The sequence below is a fragment of the Hypanus sabinus genome, chromosome 11, assembly GCF_030144855.1.
Source record: "Hypanus sabinus isolate sHypSab1 chromosome 11, sHypSab1.hap1, whole genome shotgun sequence".
In the NCBI taxonomy this organism is placed as follows: domain Eukaryota; kingdom Metazoa; phylum Chordata; class Chondrichthyes; order Myliobatiformes; family Dasyatidae; genus Hypanus; species Hypanus sabinus.
The window spans coordinates 27,708,457-27,730,476 of record NC_082716.1 but is presented as its reverse complement, the minus strand read 5'-3'; the positions used below and the strand labels follow the sequence as shown (position 1 = coordinate 27,730,476).

Here is a 22,020-nt window from a genome sequence, read left to right as displayed (position 1 = left end):
AATTTGTAGAATAGCTACAAGATGGCTTTTTAGAGCAGCTTGTGGTTGAACCCAGTAGGGAAAAGGCAATCCTAGATTGGGTGAACCAGCTGTTTGGAGGTTTAAAATAAAGAAATCCTTAGGAGGCACATTTCATAAATATGCTAGAATTCACCCTGCAGTTTAAAAGGGCGAGGATAAAATCAGCTGTATCAGAACGGCAATGCAGCAAAGGGAACTACAGAGACATGAGAGAGGAGCTGGCCAAAGTTGATTAGAAGGGGATACCAGCAGGGGTGACAAGGAATAGCAATGGCTGGATTTTCAGGGAGCAATTCAGAAGATGCAGAAAAGACACATCCCAAAGGCTAAGTAGTATTTTAAAGGGAGGATGAGAAAACTGTGGCTGACACAGGAAGTTAAAGATACCTAAAAAGCAAAAGAGAGGGCATAAAATATAGAAAAAATTAGTGGGAAGTTTGAGGATTGGGAAGGTTTGAAAAACCAACAGAAGGAAAGTAAAAAAATAAACAAGGAGAGAAAAGATAAAATATGATGGTAAGCTAGCCAATAATATTTTGCTGAAATTTTCGACCTTTTAATAAAATGAGAATCATGGAATTATTTTCAAGGCATAGCAAGATAGCTTGTTGAAAAACTGTTTTCACTAGCCTCAAGATAAAGATTCAGCCATTTAGGGCTGAGATATTTTCCATCTACAAAGACTATGAGTTCTTCTTCAATAACTGTTTTCAAAACTCTATTATCTATGATTATTCAGTAGATAAAATTACCAGATATAGAAAAAAGCAGAAAATGAAGTCAACCTGAAGCTAAGAAATTATTTTGCTTAATGGGCAGACCTGGGTTGTTCAGTAATGTAACCTTCATCTTAACCATTTGTCCTGTTCTAATGTAAATGTTCTAATATTAAATTCTTCAACTAAGCCTTAAGCTACCCCACTTTAAAGTTCCTTCAGCTCAATGCAATTTACAATTTTGCTTAAGTGAGGTTAGGAGGTTTAGTGAGGTCCATCCTGCAGAAGGGTTTCGGCCAAAAACGTAAACTGTACTTTTTTTCCATAGAAGCTGCCTGGCCTGCTGAGTTTCTCCAGCATTTTGTGTGTGTTGTAAGTGAGGTTAGGGAATAGTCCCCCTATTGAAAGTATTAATTGTTACAAATGCACAATGGCAAGATTAATAAGCAAAGATATTATTTTACAGCAGAGGCTATGACTCAGTGGGACAAACTGCCTCTTTCACATCCACGAGCCCCATACAGAATGCTGAAGGAACTCAGCAGATTGGGCAGCATCTAGGGAAGGTTATGACTATTTGATGCTTTGGGCCGAGACCCCTCATCAGGATTGGAAAGGACAGGGGGCAGAATTAGCCTCTTCCTTTCCAGTCTTATTGAAGGGTCATTTCCCTCAATAGATGTCGCCTGACCCACTAAGTTCCTCCAGCATTTTGTGAGTATTGCTCAAGATTTCCAGCAACTGCATAATCTGTGTCTCCTTTACATCCTTGTTGTTTTCTAGTTCATCTATATTTTTTTCTTTTTATATTGGTTTGCCTAGACAAGATGGAAAACACTAGAATTCCTTCAATCAATGCCATACAGTTAAAGCAATTGGATGGAGAATGTTTCACATAAATTTTGCTAACTTATTAGAAAATCATTGCTTTGAAATCAAACATTGTCTATGCAATGGCAATTGAAAAAATTAAAGTAGCCATTCTACCTTCTAAAAAATGCTAAAAAATGTTGTTTCCAATTCATTGATCTCTATGACATTACCTCATCCATTGTAGCAAGGACAGCTTGTTTGTGCAAGGGTGGCAGCTTGGAAAGTGGATCACATAAAGCCTCTGCAATCCTGAAATATAGCAACATAGAGCACAAAGAGACAGAGACAATTCACCTAAGCTCAGAAATAAGATAAATATATAGTGTCCATTCTGTGTGGACAGAAATCATTTAAAATAAATCCTTTAAATGCAGGTGAAGATCCCCTGTTCAAGCACTCAAAAGTCCATAGTCTGAAAAAGCAAAAACTGCAGATCATGAAAATTTGAAATAAAAACAAAGGCTGGTTCAGCAAGTTCAAAGCTTCATAGTTTTAGTTTAGAGGCAATGAAGGCCGAATAAATGGTTTTATGAAATAAGGCGGCGATTTCCCTGCTAATATGATGAACCAAATACTGAGGCTTTGGGCCTACCCTGGGCTGATCCAACGATTTGGATTTATGGGCTCAGTTTGGTTCAGAATGCCATTGTTGCTTGCATGATTTGTTTCCATTTTTTTTCTATCTCTGTGCGCATTGGGGTTGGTCTTATTTTTGTTTAACTTGGGTTCTTTCAGGTTCCTCGCTTTGATAATAAAAGTACTTTGAATCTTGGAAACATTGGAGATTCTAATAACGTTCTAGTACTAAATGTCAAGATTGGCTGCTGAAAGAACTGATACTTTAAGAATGTGTATTGATATGAAGCTTCTTATTGATCTGGAAGCACAAAGCAAAAACAGAAATCGCTGGAAATGCTCAACTGGTCAGGCACAATCTATGCGGAAGGAAAGAGAGTTAATTTTCAGGTCCTTTCAACATTACTTCTTCAACTAACACCTGACCTGTTAAGTATTTACAGTACTTCGTATTTTTATTTCAGACTTTCTGCATTTGCAGTAATTTGAATTGAAATTCTTTCAGCCTGATCAGGATACAACACAAGCAAAGGATTTTCATAAATAAGTTTCATATTGCAGTTTAGTTTAGTTTTTGAGTACATTGATTTAAGATAAATAATTACTTTTGAAATTGTTTTTGATCATTCAAAATTAAAATAAATGATGTAAACTCTGATTATATATTAGAAGCAAATACATTAGATTAACTTATTTTAATTAATTTCTCAGAAGACTGCACCTCTCATCTGTGGTAGAGGCAAGTCGGTCTATATTTTGCATTAACTCTTCATCAGATCGATAAGATGATGGTTGTCCTGGAGATCGGTTCATGGAACTGCTGCTTTCCGATGTGTACCTAGGGAAAGTGAATATATTTACAAAGAATTACATACACAAATTAATCTGCAATACCACAGCTGTCCTTGGGAAAAGTACAAGGAAGTCAACGTAGCCTGAAATTGAACATCGCAGACAGACATCTGTTCATGTCTCAAATAACTCCATATTCAACCACGTCTTGTTTGGCTAAAAAATGGATTTCCACTTATTTCAACACGCCCAAGAACACAATCTAAACAGATGACACAATTGTTTTGTTAGCTTTTGGTTAGAGTGGCCTCGAAATAGATGTAACTTATGAAACTCGGGGGTTTTTTCCTGCTTAGACAAATATTAGCTAAAATATACAAATTAAAGGTAATAGCAAATTTTAAAAAATAAATGTTACACAAAAGTACTTTTTAAAATGACAAGTTAGACAGTAAAAATATTTTTCAGAAATTCACTGAATCTTGTCTATGAATTCCTATCTGAAGAAATCTTGAACAAGATGCACATTACACAGGGACCAGCAACAGACTGGAAATAGATTTTCAGGGAGGCCAGAAGTCTTTGATCAAGTGCTGCAAACTGGTAAACTCAAAGGCATAAGACTATGTGCTGAGGAGCACTGAAGTTGGGTATAGCCACCATAAAGATGTTTTGCAGAATATTCACTGTTTAGGGCACTCTTGCCATTGCATATTAATTTGTTGAAATCTGTGTTAAAATACCCTGAATGTTTGCTCAGGGCTTTTTTTAATTACTTATCTAGAGATACAGCACAGCAACTGGCCCTTCCAACCCAATGAGCCTGCACTGCCCGAACACACTCATGAGACCAAGTAATCTACTAACCCGATGTGTCTTTGGAACATGGGACAAAAGTGGGGCATCCGCAGGACTCTTGTGGAGATCATATAAACTCCTGGCAGCAGCTGGAATTGAACCCAAGTTGCTGGTACTGTAACAGCATTACACTAACTGCTACCATGCCATCCCACAAGCGATAGTTGGTAACATTAGTGCTAAGTAAACATTTTACGTTAAAGACCCTTCATCAGAACATTCTCCAACCTGAAATGTCACCTGTTTCTTTCCCCACAGATGCAACCTAACCTGCTGAGTATTCGGTTTTCCCACATTTTCTTTTTTTTTTGTTTTAAATTTCTGGCATCTGCATTTTAAAATTTTTATTCAATTGTTCAAGTTTGGCCTCATTCAACCATGCACATATATATTGCTAAATGAGAGCAAAGTGCACAACACTGTATATATAACTCACATACATAACATGAAGAAATATCACAAGTACTAATAAGGTGCATATACAAGTTAAAAAGTCAACTGCATAATGCTACTAGCACTTCAGACCTGGGTTCAGGCAGGGAGTTCAGTAGTCTTATGATTGGGGAGGGGGGAAGAAGAGCAAAGTAGCTGTTTCCCACCTTTACAGTGTTTGTCCTAATGCCTCAGTACCCCCTGCCTGATGAGTTGGGGGGGGGGGGGTTCAAAGAGATTGTTGTTTGTTTAGTGTTAGCCAAATCCATGGAAATGGAAGACCTCTAGAAACCATTGTTTACAATTACAAATGAACACTTTGATTGGAACATTAAGCAGACATTCCAACTGCCCTCACAAATACTCAGAGAACTCACCAACTCGTTTCACTGTGCACTCTTCAACTAAACATGGTAAAAATGCTGCTTGCCTCTCAACTTACCTGTGGTGGTTCATGTCAACGGGTATAATCTCAACCTCTAAAGGAAGAGTCAAGACAAAAATATCCAAAGTGACGACAAGGTCATCTAGATCAATCGATTTGACTGGGAAGTTCTCCAGGCAGCTGATAATTTCACCTAAATGAAGAAAATTAAACAAGTGAAAATATTTCCTGTTCAATGAAAACCAAAAAGGGACTGTGAGGAAATAAAGGAATTGCAAGAACTATTCTTTCAGGTTAAACAGGAGTTGACCATTATCCCCAGAATAAAGCAGCCATTCTCCTCTTAGTGAACAGCTTTTTTTAAAAAAAAAGATTCATAGGGCAATGCAGCACTGATAGATGTCCTTCAGTCCAATGGGTCCATGCCAAATATGGTGCCCACACAGCTAGTCTGAATTTCCTGCACTTGCCCCATAGCTCTGTAAACCTGCCCCTCCATGTGCTTCTGAAATTATACTATTGTAACAGCCTCAACCACTTCCTTTGGTAGCTCGTCCCATTAACTCACCAATCTATGCATGAAAGAGTTGACCCTTAGGTCCTCTAACTCTTTTCCCTCTCACTGCAAATCTAGTTTTGGACTGACCACCTAACCACCCCCCCCCCACCCCCACCCCCTGCAGAACAGATGTTTACCATCCACTTTATTTACCAAGTTAACAGTAATGAGATTCATCTGTCATCAACAAGCTTCCATCAGATACTTAAGTTGCAAGATGGGACAATAGAAGAAACCTTGCATTAAACCAAATGGCTAATACAGTTATACCAGCTGTTCATATGACATTGAAGCAATCAATGATGTGAATTGGCCAGTTATCAACCAAGATAGCCTGATTGTACAGCACTTGGAGCCACAATTACTATGCCAAATGACAATCTAGACTTCCAGTCAGAGCTCTGTTCATTGGCATCACGTTATCCTGAAGAAATGACAGATAGGGAGAAAAGTGGAAGGATGAAATAAAGAGAATGGCGATTAGAATAACGGTAACATAGAACACCTTGACTGAAGGCAGTCAGGAAAATGGAATGCTTGGTGTTCAAGAAGTGAAGCACAAATTAAGAAATAAGCAAGTCACACAGGGAGGGAGATGATGATATTCTAGAGCATATTATGATTAAAGAGGAGATATTAAATGTCTTAGGCATAAAGATGGATAAGCACAAGAGATTCTGCAGAAACTGGAAATCAAGAGTAACACACAAAGTGCTGGAGGAACTCAGCAGGTCAGGCAACATTTATGAAGGGGAATAAACAGTCAACATATCAGGGCAAGACCCTACCTGGAAAGGAGGGGTCAGAATATGAAGGAGGGGAGGATGGGAAGGAGTAGAAGCTGGCAGGTGATTGGTGTAGCCAGGTCAGGCAGAAGGTGGAATTCCATTATGCATAAAAATGGATACATCTCTGGGGTTTGAAGAGATGTATCCCAGGCTACTACTGGAGGAGATAGCTGGGATGCTGACAGACTTTTAAATCATCATTGGCAGAGGTGCCAATGACTGGAGGACAGCAAATGTAGTTTCTTTAGTCAAGAAGAACGGCATTGATAAGCCAGGTAGCTACAAGGTAGTGAATCTTACTGGTAGAGAGGCCAGTACTAAAGGTTTTGAGGGACATGATCAGAGTCACATCATCAGGGTGGCTTTGTTGTGACATCCTATCGGACTACTCAAATTTTTCAAGGATGCTACTATATAGATGAAAGCAATGTGACTGATGGAATTTAGTATGGTATTTGATGAAGTCCTGCATGCAAGTCTAGAACCACTGAGATCAAAAGCAAATTAGATTCAAAACTGGCTTAGTAATAGTAGACAATGTGACAGTAGAGGCTTACTTTTGTGATTGGAAACCTGTGATCATTGGCATATCGCAGGGATCGACACTGGGATATTTAAGGTTTGTAGCACACATTAAGAGCTTTTTAATTATGAAGAAAGCAAGGCAGTTCCTCTACTTTCTTGGGAGTTTGAGGAAATTAAGCATGACAATTAAAACTTTGACAAACTTCTACAGATGTGTAGTGGAGAGTATATTGACTGGCTATATCACAACTTGGTATGGAAACACCAATGCCCTTGAACTGAAAATCCTACTAAAAGTAATGATACAGCCCAGCCCATTCCCACCACCGAGCACTTCTACATGAAACGCTGTTGTAGGAAAGCAACGTTCATCGTCAGGGTCCCTCATCACGCAGGACAAGCTCTCTTCTCACTGTTGTCATCAGGAAGTTTGTACAGGAGCTTCAGAATTCAAACCACTAGGTTCAGGAACAGTTATTACCCTCAAACATCAGGCTCTTGAACCAAAGTGAATAACTTAAATCAACTTCACGCCCCAACATTGAAGCGTTCCTACAACCCATGGACTCACTTTCACGGACTCTTCATCTCATGCTCTCAATATTTAATGCTTATTTATTTATAATTTTTTTATATACTTGAACAGTTTGCTGTCTTTTGCACACTGGCCAAACCCCCAAGATGGTGCGGGCCTTCCATTGATTCTGTTATTGCTATTATTCTATAGGTACATTGAATATTCCCATAACAAAATAAACTGATGGGTTGTATATGGTGATATATATGTACTTTGATAATAAATTTACTTTGAACTTTGAATGCAGGAGATAAAGAGTCATACAGCACAGAAACAGGCCTTAAAGCACAACTGATCTATGCCAAGTAAGATTCCCATCTAAGCAAGTCCCAACAACCTGCTTTCAGCATATATGCCTCAATCTTTTTTTTATCCATGTACCTGTCCAAGAACCTTCCAAATGTCGTTAAATGTACCTGGCTCAAACACTTCCTCTGGCAGCCCATTCCATATACTCATCGTCTACAGCGTGAAAAGGTTGCTCAAGTTCCTATTAATTCCACCTACCTTACCTGAAATCTATGCCCTGTAGTTCTCTATTTCTGAACTCTAGAAAAATAACTGCATATGTTGACCCTATTTATGCTCCTCATGACTGTATACGTCATGAGTAAATTTGCAAAAGGACACAAAATCCTGCAATGTCACTGAGAGTGAATAGTTTCAGATATAGATCAGTTGGTAAATTGGCTAGAGCAAATATGTATGGAATTAACTCTTGATAAGTGTGTAGTGATGCACTTTGAGAGGTCAAGTAAGAGTGGATCTACATAATAAAAGGTAGTTGTATAAGGAATGAACTGTACAAATCCAAAGATGCCTGAAGGTGCTAACACTGATAGATGAGGTGCTAAAGTCAATATATGGAATGCAGGGCTTCATTAGCTGTGGCATAAAGTATAAGAGCAGATATGTTATGGTATAGCTTATGAAATATTAGGTCAGACCATGTTTCGAGATTGTGCGCACTTTTGGTTACCAGAGTTTGGAAAGGGTGTGATTTCTTTAAAGGAGGTTCAGAGAAGTCATAGAAAGATGAAGCTTGGAAACAGGCCTCTCGGCCCATCAAATCCATACTGACAATCAAAGACCCATTTACACTAACTCTAATCTCCCTACATTCTATCAGCTCATGCCCAATTCTATCATTCACAATTAACCTGCACGGTGGGGGAATCTACAGATGCCTACTATTTATAAACTTACTGACCTACACATCTTTGGGATGTGGAAGGAAACTGGAACATCTCGAGGAAACCCATGTGGCCATTTAGAGAACACACAAACACCACCCAGACAGCACCAATGGTTGAACTCAGGTTACTGGCTCTAAGAGGCAGTGCCTCCACCAGCTGCGCCACTCTAAGAGGTTCACTAGGATGTTGCCTGGGATGGAGTATCTCAGTTAGGAGAGATTGGTTAAGCTAGCTTTGCTTTCTTTGGAGTAGAAATGGTGCAAAGTTATAGACAGGGTAGATGGTAGTAAACTTCTCTCCCTAGTAGGGACATCTATAACCAGAAGGCATGTTTAAGGAGTTAAAAGTTTAGAAGGGATATAACAAAGGTGGTAGTTGGGATTTACAAATCATTGCATGAAAAATGATGTAAGCACAGACCAGCATTTATCTAGAGGAACACGACTTATCAGGGCAAAGAAAGACCAAAAACTGGTACATAAACTTACTATAGGTATGTACTGAAGGGGCAGGCTTCTATGCTGTATGACTTCTGACATTATTATCTAAACTTTCCTTCCAACCTTGAGTTCTTTACTTACCAAGGCAAGTGGGCAGTGATTCCACTGGTATGGACTCCACTGAAAATGGCCCATGGCATTTTTTTCCACTGAGGGAACAAGTAAGATGAACAAATAATGGTGGCATCTCCTGATCAGGAAAGTCTTGCTCATTTAAAGAATCGCCCCCAAGAACACTGAACGAATCATCATCTCTATTTACTGTATTGGTATCCGAGAGCGAATCTGCATCCTGCAATTCTCTGTCAGATTTTTCCCTATATTCAACCTCTAAATCTGGATCGCTCTCTGTCACTACACAGCATCCTGATGTACTCCCTGCAAAGACATAATATTTAACATTTTAAAGCTAGATAGCAGTTCTTACTTGAAATAAGTATTGGCAATTGCTTGTTTTTAAGTACCGAGCTCAGGAATTGTGTATTAAAATTATATTTTTAGAGGAAGTCTGGCATAAGGAATTAAAATTTATCACCATAATCTCAGGTTGGATATGAATTATAACTTGACTATTTTAATGGATAACATTTTTTTTGATGATCTTGAAAAACTTTATCTCAATTATGAGTAATTTTCAGCCAGTCCCTCTCACAAAACGTTCAAATAAGTCTCACCCTGCCAACCTACGCTGCCACAGGAATACAAAACATCATGGTACAATAGAAAATGTTTACAACTTCAACTGAAGTTAAATTGTAGATATAGTTTGATCCACAGAATTGCAAGACCATAAATTCACTTATCTTCTTGAAAGGACATTCTTTATATATAAACAGCATGCTGTACCCATCTCACAAACAAGCACTGAATTTGCAAATCCATGCAATATGTGTGGTTATCGATTTTGAGAACATGAAAATTCATTGATCAAATATAGACACTGAATTACCAGAGACTCCCAAATCACTTTGCATCCAACCTATACTTTATCCAACCTGGAAATGATAGATACCAACAATGTGTGCAGTATTTGGAATAAGCTTAATTCCCAAGTTCAATAATATACTTAGTGAGAAACAAACAACTAAATTGATGCTTATAACAGGCAATGAAACCATAACACATTAAAAAATTCAGAACATCTCACCTTCCTCCCCTGCCATCTCCAGCTCCGAAAGATCATTATCCTCACTCTGTTTTCGTTGTCTTTCATCCTGATAATTCTCTTCCTATAAATTTCAGGACAAAGTGCATTTTAGAAAAACTCCTTTACAGGAGTCACAGTTACAGTTCTTGTCAAATCAGTCATAGATATCCACTTCTATACACAGAAGATATATGGCTATTGAATTAAAGCCACTATCCTGACTATCTATTTGATTTACAACCACAGGATCATTACTTGCTCAGTGGGCTTTCCAATCCTGAAGACACCTTCACCTTACAGTCAAGTTTACCAACCCTGTTAAGCTACTGAACTAGGTGCTAAACAGAAATTTCTCCACAGAGACCTATTGCAGAATATTGAAGATGTCATAGAGAATGATATTTTTATAGTATTAACTGCTGCACCACAGTGCCTTTGTTTGGAGTCATCACAGTCATGCTTCTGAAGGTCCTTTGTTCACGATGGGTATTTTACTGAGGGTTAAAGCAATTGCAGAGCAGACATCAAAATTTAAGCTTCTTGAAAACGTCATAAATGAGGAAGAATGCAAATAAGTGCTGTTTGCCTTTTTTAAATTCCAAAACAACTTAATATCACAATGTATAAAATACTTCTAAAAATAAACAAAACATATATACATCTATTTAGATCTCTGAAGAGAATTAATCTAAATGTAAAATATCTCAAGGTTGTTCAGAAAATTTAGAGAAGGTTATTTTCCCTTTCTCCTTTACTATTTAAAATCCAAGGCTCTAAAGAACACAAATGGTTGTTAAGAATTTTGGACTTGTGAAGTAGTGTTGCTTTCCAATGGATGAGTCATGATGTTAATTTATACATAACCATGTGGGATAAGTACAGTGTAATTACCATGCCCATGAAACAAACTCCAGGATAAGTTAAAGCAAAACAGTATAATATCTTCTATTTTAAGAGGTTAATCCTATTAGTAAAAATAAAATGCTTCCATTGAAGTCTCGGTTAACTTATGATCATTGAGCACTGCCAATGTGAACCTACTTGTTCTCAACAACGCAGCCTCTTTCATGTCTCATTCTGATGGCTGTAGTAGGAACCATATAATACTACTTACTAACTGCGGTGTTAATCTGCTGTTAGTATCATGATATGGAGCTTAGCACGATTTTTTCAAAATCTCCAAACCAATGCCCTATTATTGTGCATGCGCCAGGTCACCACAGACTTGCCTCTTTCTTTGTTGTGGGAGAACAGTAAAAGAAGTAATAAGGGTTTGAAGGCACTGTCTTGAAATGCTGCCGTCCAATCTCAAGGAATTTGTCCTGCAAAGACAAAAATTTTAAATAAGGTATTGCCACATGCTGGAGATTTAAATGAAAAATATGAACTTATCTTGGCAGTTTTTAGTTTTGAAATCTACATTTTAAAACTAGTTTCACACTGTGAAAAATCATCAAATGAACCATGTCAGAAATAAATTAAAGTAAAAACTAATAAGTTACATGTTTGTCATGTCATTGTAGCCTAGCACTCCAGATTAGTTACTCCAGATTTGCTGAATGAGATCACATGTTAAAAGGTTGTAATAATTACCAAAAAAAAGATGCAAACATGAGGTTTGTGGAAGTTCCAGAACATAATGGAGTACCAGTAAGGAAAGAGAAAGCAGCATACATGAGCAGTCTAATAAAAAAACATTAAAGGAGAATGATGCATATAAGTAAAGATTAACTGAAGTTAGTTTTACAACAAGGGGATTTGAAAGGGCAAGCTGCAGAAAAATTAGGAAGGCCAAGTATTCTATAAATGGTGGGAGTCAAACAACAGTTCAGAAGACCCATGTAACATTGTACAGGAATCACTGAAAATTAACATGTAGGTACAACAAATATACAGAAAGGCAAATGGTAGATTGGCCTTTAACACAAAAGGATTTGAGTAACAATGATTTGTTGCAACTAGGTATGACCTGCTGTGATCACAAATAAAAAACAAATCTGGTCTCCCCAACTAAGAAAGGACACGCTTGTGATTGATTCTTAGAAGGATGAGTTTAGCGAATGTGGCAAGATTAACCATGCTAGGCCTGTATTTATTTAACAGAGCAAGAGGTGCCTGTAGTGCACTGCAGGAGAAGGACATGATGGACACAATGGGGTGGTTCCCTGAGCAGACCATCCAGTTCATCTGGCAAAATGCCTCATCGCCAGACCTCACCAACAGGCACCATGACCTCGCCTGGCTGGCAGTGAGAGGGGCCCTCCCAGTCCGATTCCTCCTGTACACCCAAGACATCATCTCCACACCCCTCTGCCCACAGGAGGACTGTGGAGAGGAGGAGTCGGTGACCCACCTCTTTGCACACTGTGGGTTCGCGGAGAAGGTGTGGAGGAGGTTGGAAGGGACAGTGTCGACGAGATTCATCCCCAGCAGCTGCGTAACAGAGGACTCTCTGATCTAAGCGTATTGGAGTATAAAAGTTGCAACTTGCTATTTGCTAGAGAATGAAATCTTAGGAATGTAGAAGACAATAGTATGTTAATGAGAGGTAGCTAAGAGATGTAGTCAGCTTTGAAACTTGCTATTTGCTATGCATGTACCCAATTTAGCAGGAGAATGAAATATTAAGAATGTAGAAGACAAGGTAGCTAAGAGATGTAAATGAGAATATGATTAAGTCAATGGGTAGAAACAATAATGGTGGATGTACATGTGGTAACTTCATACACTTTATGACCCCTGGAACTTGTTCCATACTGCTATTGTCTTTCACAGTGAAGACTGATACAAAATAGCTATTTAGTTCATCTGCCATTTCCTTGTCCCCCATTACTTCCTCACCAGCATCGTTTACCAGCAGTCTGATATCCACTCTCTCCTCTCTTTTACACTTTATGTATCTGAAGAAACATATGGTATTCTTTTTAATATTTTTGCTAGATTACATTTGTATTCCATCTTTACCTTCTTAATGACTTTTTAAGTTGCCTTCTGTTGGTATTGAAAGCTTCCCAATCCTCTAGCTTCCCACTAAACTTTGCTACATTGGTTTTGGCTTTTATGTTAACTTTGACTTCTCGTTTTAGTCATGGTTGTGTCATTTTGTCTTTAAAATATTTCTTCTTCTTTGGGATCTATATATCCTGTGCCTTCTGAATTGCTTCCTGAAATTCCAGCCATTGCTGCTCTACCGTCATCCCTGTCAGTGCTTTTCCCCAATCAATCCTTACTAACTTAATATTATTAAGTATTTTACAGTGCAGTGGATTGCAAATGACTGTCCCATTGGTTAATAGGGACAGTCATTTGGCACACATCTTAAAGAACCAATACTAAGTAAGAAAATTGTCAGGATTCCCCTCATTTAAATAACAAAACAGAGAGAGTACAGAGGAGATTTACTAGAATGTTACCTGGGTTTCAGCACCTAAGCTACAGAGAAAGGTTGAACAAGTTAGGTCTTTATTCTTTGGAGCGTAGAAGGTTGAGGAGGGGACTTGATAGAGGTATTTAAAATTATAAGGGGGATAGACAGAGTTGACACAAATAGGCTTTTTCCATTGAGAGTAGGGGAGATTCAAACAAGAGGACATGAGAGTTAAGGGGCAAAAGTTTAGGGGTAACACGAGGGGGAACTTCTTTACTCAGAGAGTGGTAGCTGTGTGGAACGAGCTTCCAGTAAATGTGGCACAGGCAGGTTCAATTTTGTCATTTAAAAAAAATTGGATGGGTATATGGACAGGAAAGGAATGGAGAGTTATGGGCTGAGTGCAGATAGGTGGGACTAGGTGAGAGTAAGCGTTCGGCAGGGACTAGAAGGGCCGAGATGGCCTGTTTCCATGCTGTAATTGTTATATGGTTATACTTATTTGGGACACGATGCCACTTAATTGGGACAGGACTCTGTTGCTGAACAGTTTTTAACTAGCGACAGTGGTGTGCTCTTGTATGTGGCCATTAGACACTACACTGTGCTTAGAGCAAAAAGCTTTTAAATAGCACCATTCACATGTGTTTGTGTTCAAAAACCAGTGATTTTTGTCACTGATATTTGGCAAGAAATAAGCAGCAAGACAATCCAGAACTGTTCTACTCACTACAGTTTCAAACATTCAGGCTTAGAGATGCCAGAAATGGTTGAGAGTGAAAATGAAACAATTCCCTACTTCAACAAGTTAGGAATGACAAAGAATTTGAAGGTATTTACAATCATTTTGAATGTTGTAATGAAAATGATTTGGCGGATGCAATTGTTAAAAACATTATATAAAGCCAGTCCATTATCTGCACTAGGTGTCTGCACTGATTTTGTTCATTTACAGTCAAACAGAACACTGCAGGGTACTTTTGGACGAATTCCTTTGTCAACAACTATTATCGACTGTGGAGGCTGTGATAGAACAAAGGACTCTACAGAAAGTCCTGGCAATTCTAGACAATGTTTCTCACCCTCCGCATGCCACCTTAACTGAACAGAGGGACACTTCTAGTAATAGACTAAGACAACTGCACCGCTCCAGAGAGTGCTGCATGAGGTCATTCTTACCTTTGGCCATGAGGCTCTATAATGAGTCAACCTATAGACGAAGAAGTGACAATATCCTCTTAGACTATTTGAGGCAACTTATTTTTTAATTCTTTTTTACTTCTCTTGTATTTGTATATCTGTACATTTGTAATGTTACTGTGACACTGTAATCTCCTTTGGGATCGATAAATTATCCATCTATTAGGAACTAATACACAGTTTTATAATACTGTCATAGTATTGATAGCGTTCTAACTTGTTCTGTATTTCATTTAACTACATAATTTGTTACTCAGTTAAATAGTAGTTTGTCTTTTTTATAAAAACTGCACAGTTCCGGGGCAGCTCACTCACCTTTGGTCCACACTGGATACTCAGCTCTCACCTGTGGCTCCAAGCAGCTGTTAGCATTCAACAGTAGCCACAACCCAGGACACCACTTCAACAGGCAGGCTACACCAGGTAAGGGTAGCCAGTGGGTCTCATACGCCAATGAGATAGGAACACGCCTGTCTTAGCATGCAAAGACAGCTCTGGTTAACTGGACAGCTGAGATCTACAGTGAGATCCAATGGCCAGGAAGGCAGTTCTGCAATGCTCTGTGAAGAGCACAGAAGACATCATGGTCATTCACTGGTACCAAGGAAGATCCCAGTTTGTACCACATGAATTGGATTTCTGAGGTCGACAGAGTGGAACTTTAAAACTCTCGTGCACAGGTCTCCTGTCATCATCAGACACAACGGAAAACCACTACCTTTTTAACTATTTCCTTGAAACTTTGGCTAATTGGGGCAGCTGTTTGATTGGGCCAAAATGCATTGGTCCTGATGTGTCCCAATTAACCAAAATCCACTATATATAAGAAATAGATAAGACTTCCCCTCGGTCCACTTTTAGTAATTGTCCTTTCTTATCAGCTTTATTAGCTTCTGATGTCATTCTTTACAAGACTATGGAGATACAGTTACCACATCAAGTGATTTTTCTGCATCTTGATTTACAGACAAAATTGATTTATGGATGTATGTGAAAATGGAATCTGTTCATTAGGTAGGGACATCCTATATTTTTAGCTATTGAGAGAACCAAACAGGAAACTGGCACCAAGGTAAAAGATCAGACATGAACTTGATGAATGGAGGAGTGGTCGTGAAAAGCTGAATAGCCTATTCACGCTTTAATTTATGATCTCATGACTTAGCCATGACATACAGTATGCATTTCTTTAATCATACTACCATCCTCCTTTCTTTTATCATCAAAATTCGCTCATGGTCTCCTTGTCCTTAAGACTGGTTGCCCTGAATCCCACATTTCTTCATACCCATGCCTTTTAAAACTATTGAAGTTGCTGTTAACTCTCAATGCATTACCTGGATGATTTTGTGCAAGTTGGGGTAGACCTCACACGGCTGGCTTGATTGAAGAAGGGAGAGGGAGAATTCTGAGTGGACCTTCTTCATTTTTACTTCCTCTCGTGGAGAAGGAGATGCAGCATTGGACTGTACACTCCTCAAATCCTGTTCACCAAGATCTTCTGTTTCTATGCTGATAGAAAAACAGAAAACAATCAAGTGACCCAAGGAAATGTAATTTATCAATATTATGATCACTTCTGCTTTGATGTTCCTCGACAGAGTTTAGATACAATTGTAGTCAGAACTAAGTATATAGGTAATTTCCAATATTAGCAGAGAGGTAATGGTAGTATATACTGACTTTAAAATCTTCCCCCTCACCTCATACCACTTCCAATGGCAATTTCATTGACCTTGCTCAGGAACTTCCAAAGCTATATTGTTTGATACCACTAAGAAAGGAGATGCAGCCAACTAGAGCTCCAATTGTTCTGAAAGGAAACCATTAAATTCCATTCTTCCTGTTTCTCTGTGCATTTAACATTTTCCTTTCACATATAGTTACCTTTTCTTTGGATAAAGATTTTGGATTTTCCTTCTGCAAGTTACTCTGGGTTTTTTTAAGTGATGTTAAACTGATGCCTACTGGACAGAGCAGTGTAACAAATATACAGTAAATACAAGATGTTGTGTAAATGTTTCTTGTTCTAAGAAAATCAAAAATTCTCTTTTATAAGTCTTGGTCATAACTAAAGCTTTCGGGACCTCTTGATTAATCAAGATCAAAATAAAACTCCAATGACATTATCATTTTCTTAATATTGGATGAAAATTTTCAATTGTTGCTTTATCAATAAGTCATTGAAATGCTAGATCAATAACTACCTTGAAACACCAGAACTCAAATAAGAAAAAAAAGAGAAAGATGGCTTGGATATAATGAATGAAGACAAATTATTTTGTTGCATTTACTGGTTAAAATGTAAATGGTATGATGATAAAAGAACATGATATTACAAATTTGTCGTTACAACTTGTGAAGTGGAATACCTATGTATAATCCTATCCATAAAGTAATAATACCTTGATGGTATTATGGATTGAACTTAAAATACAAGGCCAGGTGATAGCACAAAACATCTTACCTTGACGTGGAAGCTAGAACGCCCCTCTGCACCCTCTCATCCTCAACATTATTTCTTCCAATCACAAACTTTGTAGGAATAGATTCACGATCCCTCCAAAGCTGCATGTCGTGACTTTCACGGAATGCTCGGATGTGTCCGCAGAGTGTCTGCAGAAAAGTGGTGATATCAATTTCCTGCAGCAGCTCCTCACAATAATCTGTAGCCGTAAGTAGATCCTGAGAGCTGATGTAATAGGATTGCTGTAAACTCCTAAATACAGCTTTAAGACAAAAAAGAAAATACACCTTAATGATGAAGGTATTTTCAAAGCAAAGAATTACATGCTGGCTAAAGGGAAATACAATGTACATTAAAGAGCAAACCTCAATTTTGTGAATGGATCTCTTTCTCTTCTTTTAAAAAATTAATCCTGTAGCAGTTATATCACAATTTAAATTCCATCAACTTTCTTAACATTACTCAATAACTCCATGTGAATCCATAGTACATAAAGCATGTATTGTATTGGGCAAATAGACAGAATATAGAGCTGGGAAGGGGTAAACTATAGACATACTTGAAACCAATGATGAGATTGTTTTTTTCCAACAAAGCATAGAATTAAATACACCATAAAGGATGGAAAAATTCAAACCAGAGATAATTTAACAATAGTTCTAAATGAGAAAATAACTTAATCCCACACGTTCATTGAAGTAAATTCCATACGTCTTCACCATTGCCAATATTTACTTCTAAATATCTAATTTTATTGACATGCAAAATGTTACATTACCATTAGAAATTTTTCTCAGCTAATTGTTTTACTCAAAACTGCCCACATATTCACTGGCTGTGCTTTCTTATAAAACTGTTATTCAATGAAGTTATGCTGTTTGGATAATAGATGTGTAATTCTGCTTTAAATCTCTCAATGATGAAGTAGCTTGTTGGCCATCATTAAAGTAGTAAATAGAGGGAATGCCAAGAGCAAATGAAGTTTATTTATAATTTCAATGAGAGGAAGCATAATGGAAAATTAATTGTTTTTTTGCATTTTTCTATCTGACAAATGATTTCATTAAGTGCATTCAGCAATGTTTAAAACAGTAGTTAACTAAAATAAGAGAGGATATAAATTGTCCAAACCACTTTTAACTGATGCTTTGATGCATTTTCTTTCTCTAAAATTAAATCTATTGAGAATAAATTTTTTTGAAATTGGGCACAAAACAGGAATATTATCCATCAAGTTTGGATAACATTTGCAATATCTCAATCAACTTACAGTGTTTAATTTTTCAGAAGCAGCCAGCAATGACTTTTATATGAATAGTAACAGAAACAGTAACACTTTTAATGAGGAGTAACAGCAGCCAGCAATGACTTTTATATGAATAGTAACAGAAACAGTAACACTTTTAATGAGGAGTAATGGGGGGTGATGGGAAGGGGGAGGGATTTTGCCATATTTCTAAAGTAACCAGGCACCTAATCACAAATCTAGAAAACTTTCAAGAATCCACTGGATATGTTGATCTGTGATTGCTGCCAATATCCATTAGAGGAGCAATATTAAAGAAATAGGCTACTCAGCACATCAAATGTTGATGTGAATTATGGGATTATTAGGGAATAATTCCTCTTTTAGAAACCCTAGTGATTGATTTTACCTTTTACATAACATTGATGATAGTGCTCTTGCAATAAGTTGCAATAGTTGGAGAGCTCTTTGTTCCTGTGGAATTGGAATACTGGATCTGTTAACGATGAGCCTGTTGACTTCTCCTGTGACAACGACCTTAAACCAAAGTTAAAACAATTGTTAGCAATTAAAAACTGTATATATCTGTCCAATAAGATGTGGATTTAATGCTGGGCATATGATCAAAGCAATATAATAAACTATTTCTAATGAAAGGTCATTGACTTAAATGTTTCTCTCTTGACAGATGCTGTCTGACCTGTATGGTTCTAATGGCTGAAAAGATAGGTTTGCTCTCTCATTAGGACAGCCACTGTATTGCCCTCATTTTTATTTGTTGGATTAATCTATAATACTCTTTTGGGATCTTAATTAAGCAGGTCTTGTAGTGCTGTGTACAGAAATAAACATATTTAGCAAAGTTGGGACTAAAACGATGCTGTCATATCCCATGAAAGATTGTGTAGATTTAAGTCATCAACAAGAAAAAAAAGGAGCTACTATTGAAACATTTCTGGAACAAAAACTGATTTAAAAGAATTTGCGAACATTAAGACATCAGGATAAGACAAGTTATTGGGTTTAATACTTTAGAGTCGCATGATACACATTAACTTCTTAATGCAGCTTATAAAACATTTTGTTGTGTTCATAAAATGTGCCAAAACTCAAAGCAAGGAATGTTTTATTTCCATTCTATAATAAAAGAAATTCGATGATTGCCTGAGAGTTGTAAAACATCCTGTTATATGTAAGGGGATCATGTGACCTTGCTGGGCTCATTAGTGTTGGGGGAGGGAGGGATAAAGAGTTTGGGGGGGGGGGGGGGAAGAGGACTGACTCCACTGGGAGACTGTCACTGTTGACATCTTTGCCTTCTTTTTACTCAGCAATTTCTTGCACCCCAAGAAACTCATGGTGGAAAAATAGCTTCTAAACCTAATCATCTGTCATAAGGCCCTCATTGCATCCAATTATCATCATAAATGAGATTTTCAAAGCCTGGAGGCTGGCATTGACTCTGGCACATCAAATCCCCTGTGGCTAAATGTGCTCCAATGAAACCAAGAATTCTGGCTTTCATTTGGACTTTTTTAGCCCATCACTAAATTTCACTCTGCTACTAAAATACCATTTTCTGCTCATTAAATTTCCTCAGACATGACCACATAACTAATTAAGATGATCAGTTCATATAATCTCAATACCAGAGGTTGCAATGGCTCTATTTACTGTATTAGAAATAATTAACCCAGATCAGAACACAATTGAGCCCACAGGTATCTATAAATATTCAAACATCTTCCCATCCTTTACATTTTCTAATATTTACATCTTCTAATATTTATATATTTGTATATCTATGAACTTTGTAATGCTACTGTGACACTGTAATTTCCTTTGGGATCAATAATGTATCTAACATCTACCTATACAGACTGCATACGAACTACTTATTTCTTCTAAATGCAACAACAATATGGGTGCAATAAAAACAGTGCCAAAACCAATCAAGTCACAAACATGCCTCAATGTAAGTCACTTTTAATCCATCACAGCAGCTGGAGGGAACTGGATGAAAATGTGTATCCTTCTGCTGATGTTGCTCAGCAGCTGGGTGCTGTTTCAACAGCAGTTTGCTTTTTCCTTCAGATTCCAGCATCTACAGTCTCATGTCTCCTATCACAGAAGTTCTTGGTAGATGTTAAGATCATTAGATATTGGAGCAGAATTAGGCCATTTGGCCCATCGAGTCTGCTCCACCTTTTCAGCATGGCTGATCCATTTTCCCTCTCAGCCCCAATCTCCTGCCTCCTCCCCGTATCCCTTCATGTCCTGACTAATCAAGAATTTATCAACCTCTGATTAAAATATACCCAATGACTTGGCCTCCACAGCTGCCTGTGGCAACAAATTCCACAGAATCCCCACTAAAGAAATTTCTCCTCACCTCCATTCTAAAAGGATGCCCCTCTCTTCTGAGGCTGTGTCCTCTGATCTTAGACTCTCCCACCATAGGACACATCCACTCCATATCCACTCTATTGAGGCCTTTCACCATTCAATAGGTTTCAATTAGGTCACCCCTCATTCTTCTGAATTCCAGTGAATACAGGACCAGAGCCATTAAGCACTCTTCATATGACAGGCCATTCAATCTTGGAATCACTTCTGTGAACCTCTTTTGAACCTTCTCCAACGTCAGCACATGCTTTCTTGGATAAGGAGCCCAAAACTGCTCACAATACTCCAAGTGAAGCCTCACCAGTGCTTTATAAAGCTTGAACATTACATTGCTGCTCTCATATTCTAGTCTTCTTGAAATGAATGTGACTCCAACATCTTCCCAACTACTGATGTCAGACTAACTGGCCTATAATTGTGTCCTTTATTTGCTAAAGCAGTTGTGCTTTTGTTTATTTATTAAGAATTGAAACTCAGAAATGACAATTGGCCATGGTTTCACTAAGTCAGTATCAGCTGCTTCCAGAAGGCACAGCATCACAACAGAAGGACGTCCATTTAGAACAGAGACGAGAAGGAATTTCTTTAGCCAGAGGGTGGTGAACCTATGGAATTTATTGCCACAGATAGCTGTGGAGGCCAAGTTATTGGGTGCATGTCAAGTGGAGGCTGATAGGTTCTTGATTAGAAAGGGCATTAGAAAAGAAGAATGGGGTTGAGTGGGATAATAAATCAACTATGATGGATTGGCAAAGCACTTGATGGGCTGAATGGTCTAATATCTGCTCCCATGTTTTATGGTCTTACAACCTGCACCAGAGAACATACTCAAAAATCAGATTAGTAGAAATGTCAAGCTGTTGCTCCCATGATACACTTAGATCGGCATGTACTTACATGATTCATGCTGGCCAGAAAGAAAAAAAAATCCCCACCTGATATAAATGTCCCGGTTTGGCCGCTCTATGCAAGAATTCACAAGTTGCTCTTTCAATGAATCCAGTGAGCAGTTGTACACGTAGATCGGGCATCGAAGGCGGTCTGGGTCGTTGGCGTCAACCCGCGAGGACTGTCTACTAAATGTGATGTGAAAGTCTTTCTTTGGAGGCAAACTGAACTCCACTCGTTCCTTTATTGTTTCTGAAGATGCAGAGTCAGTATCTGAGGAAGGCGATGGAGGACGGTGGTGTGGAATACATTAAGCAACAGAAAAAGACAAAAAAATACTGACTAGCTGGCAGAGCGTATTAGAATAAGTGCAAGAAAAAAGAAGTAAATTTGTATTTATGTAGCAACGTTGAAAATACATGTCAAAGTACTTTGAAGGGAGATATTGTTATAATCTAGAAAAAAGGGTAACTGTTTTTTGTACAAATTCCCAACCATGTG

General features: G+C 38.0%; 1 protein-coding gene across 3 annotated transcripts in view; it reads right to left on the bottom strand.

Annotated features, from left to right (window-relative positions):
* The window catches only part of szt2 (SZT2 subunit of KICSTOR complex), a 230,927-nt gene that overhangs the window by 127,356 nt on the left and 81,551 nt on the right, over positions 1-22,020 (bottom strand). For all 3 annotated transcript variants that reach the window (XM_059984006.1, XM_059984008.1, XM_059984007.1), the window contains exons 26-35: positions 21,567-21,792; positions 18,635-18,762; positions 16,980-17,241; positions 15,850-16,024; positions 11,171-11,267; positions 9,946-10,023; positions 8,880-9,176; positions 4,711-4,846; positions 2,908-3,024; positions 1,781-1,859 (exon numbers count right to left, since the gene is read on the bottom strand). In XM_059984006.1, the coding sequence (XP_059839989.1) occupies positions 1,781-1,859; positions 2,908-3,024; positions 4,711-4,846; positions 8,880-9,176; positions 9,946-10,023; positions 11,171-11,267; positions 15,850-16,024; positions 16,980-17,241; positions 18,635-18,762; positions 21,567-21,792 (1,595 nt within the window). The remainder of the gene's footprint in view (positions 1-1,780; positions 1,860-2,907; positions 3,025-4,710; positions 4,847-8,879; positions 9,177-9,945; positions 10,024-11,170; positions 11,268-15,849; positions 16,025-16,979; positions 17,242-18,634; positions 18,763-21,566; positions 21,793-22,020) is intronic.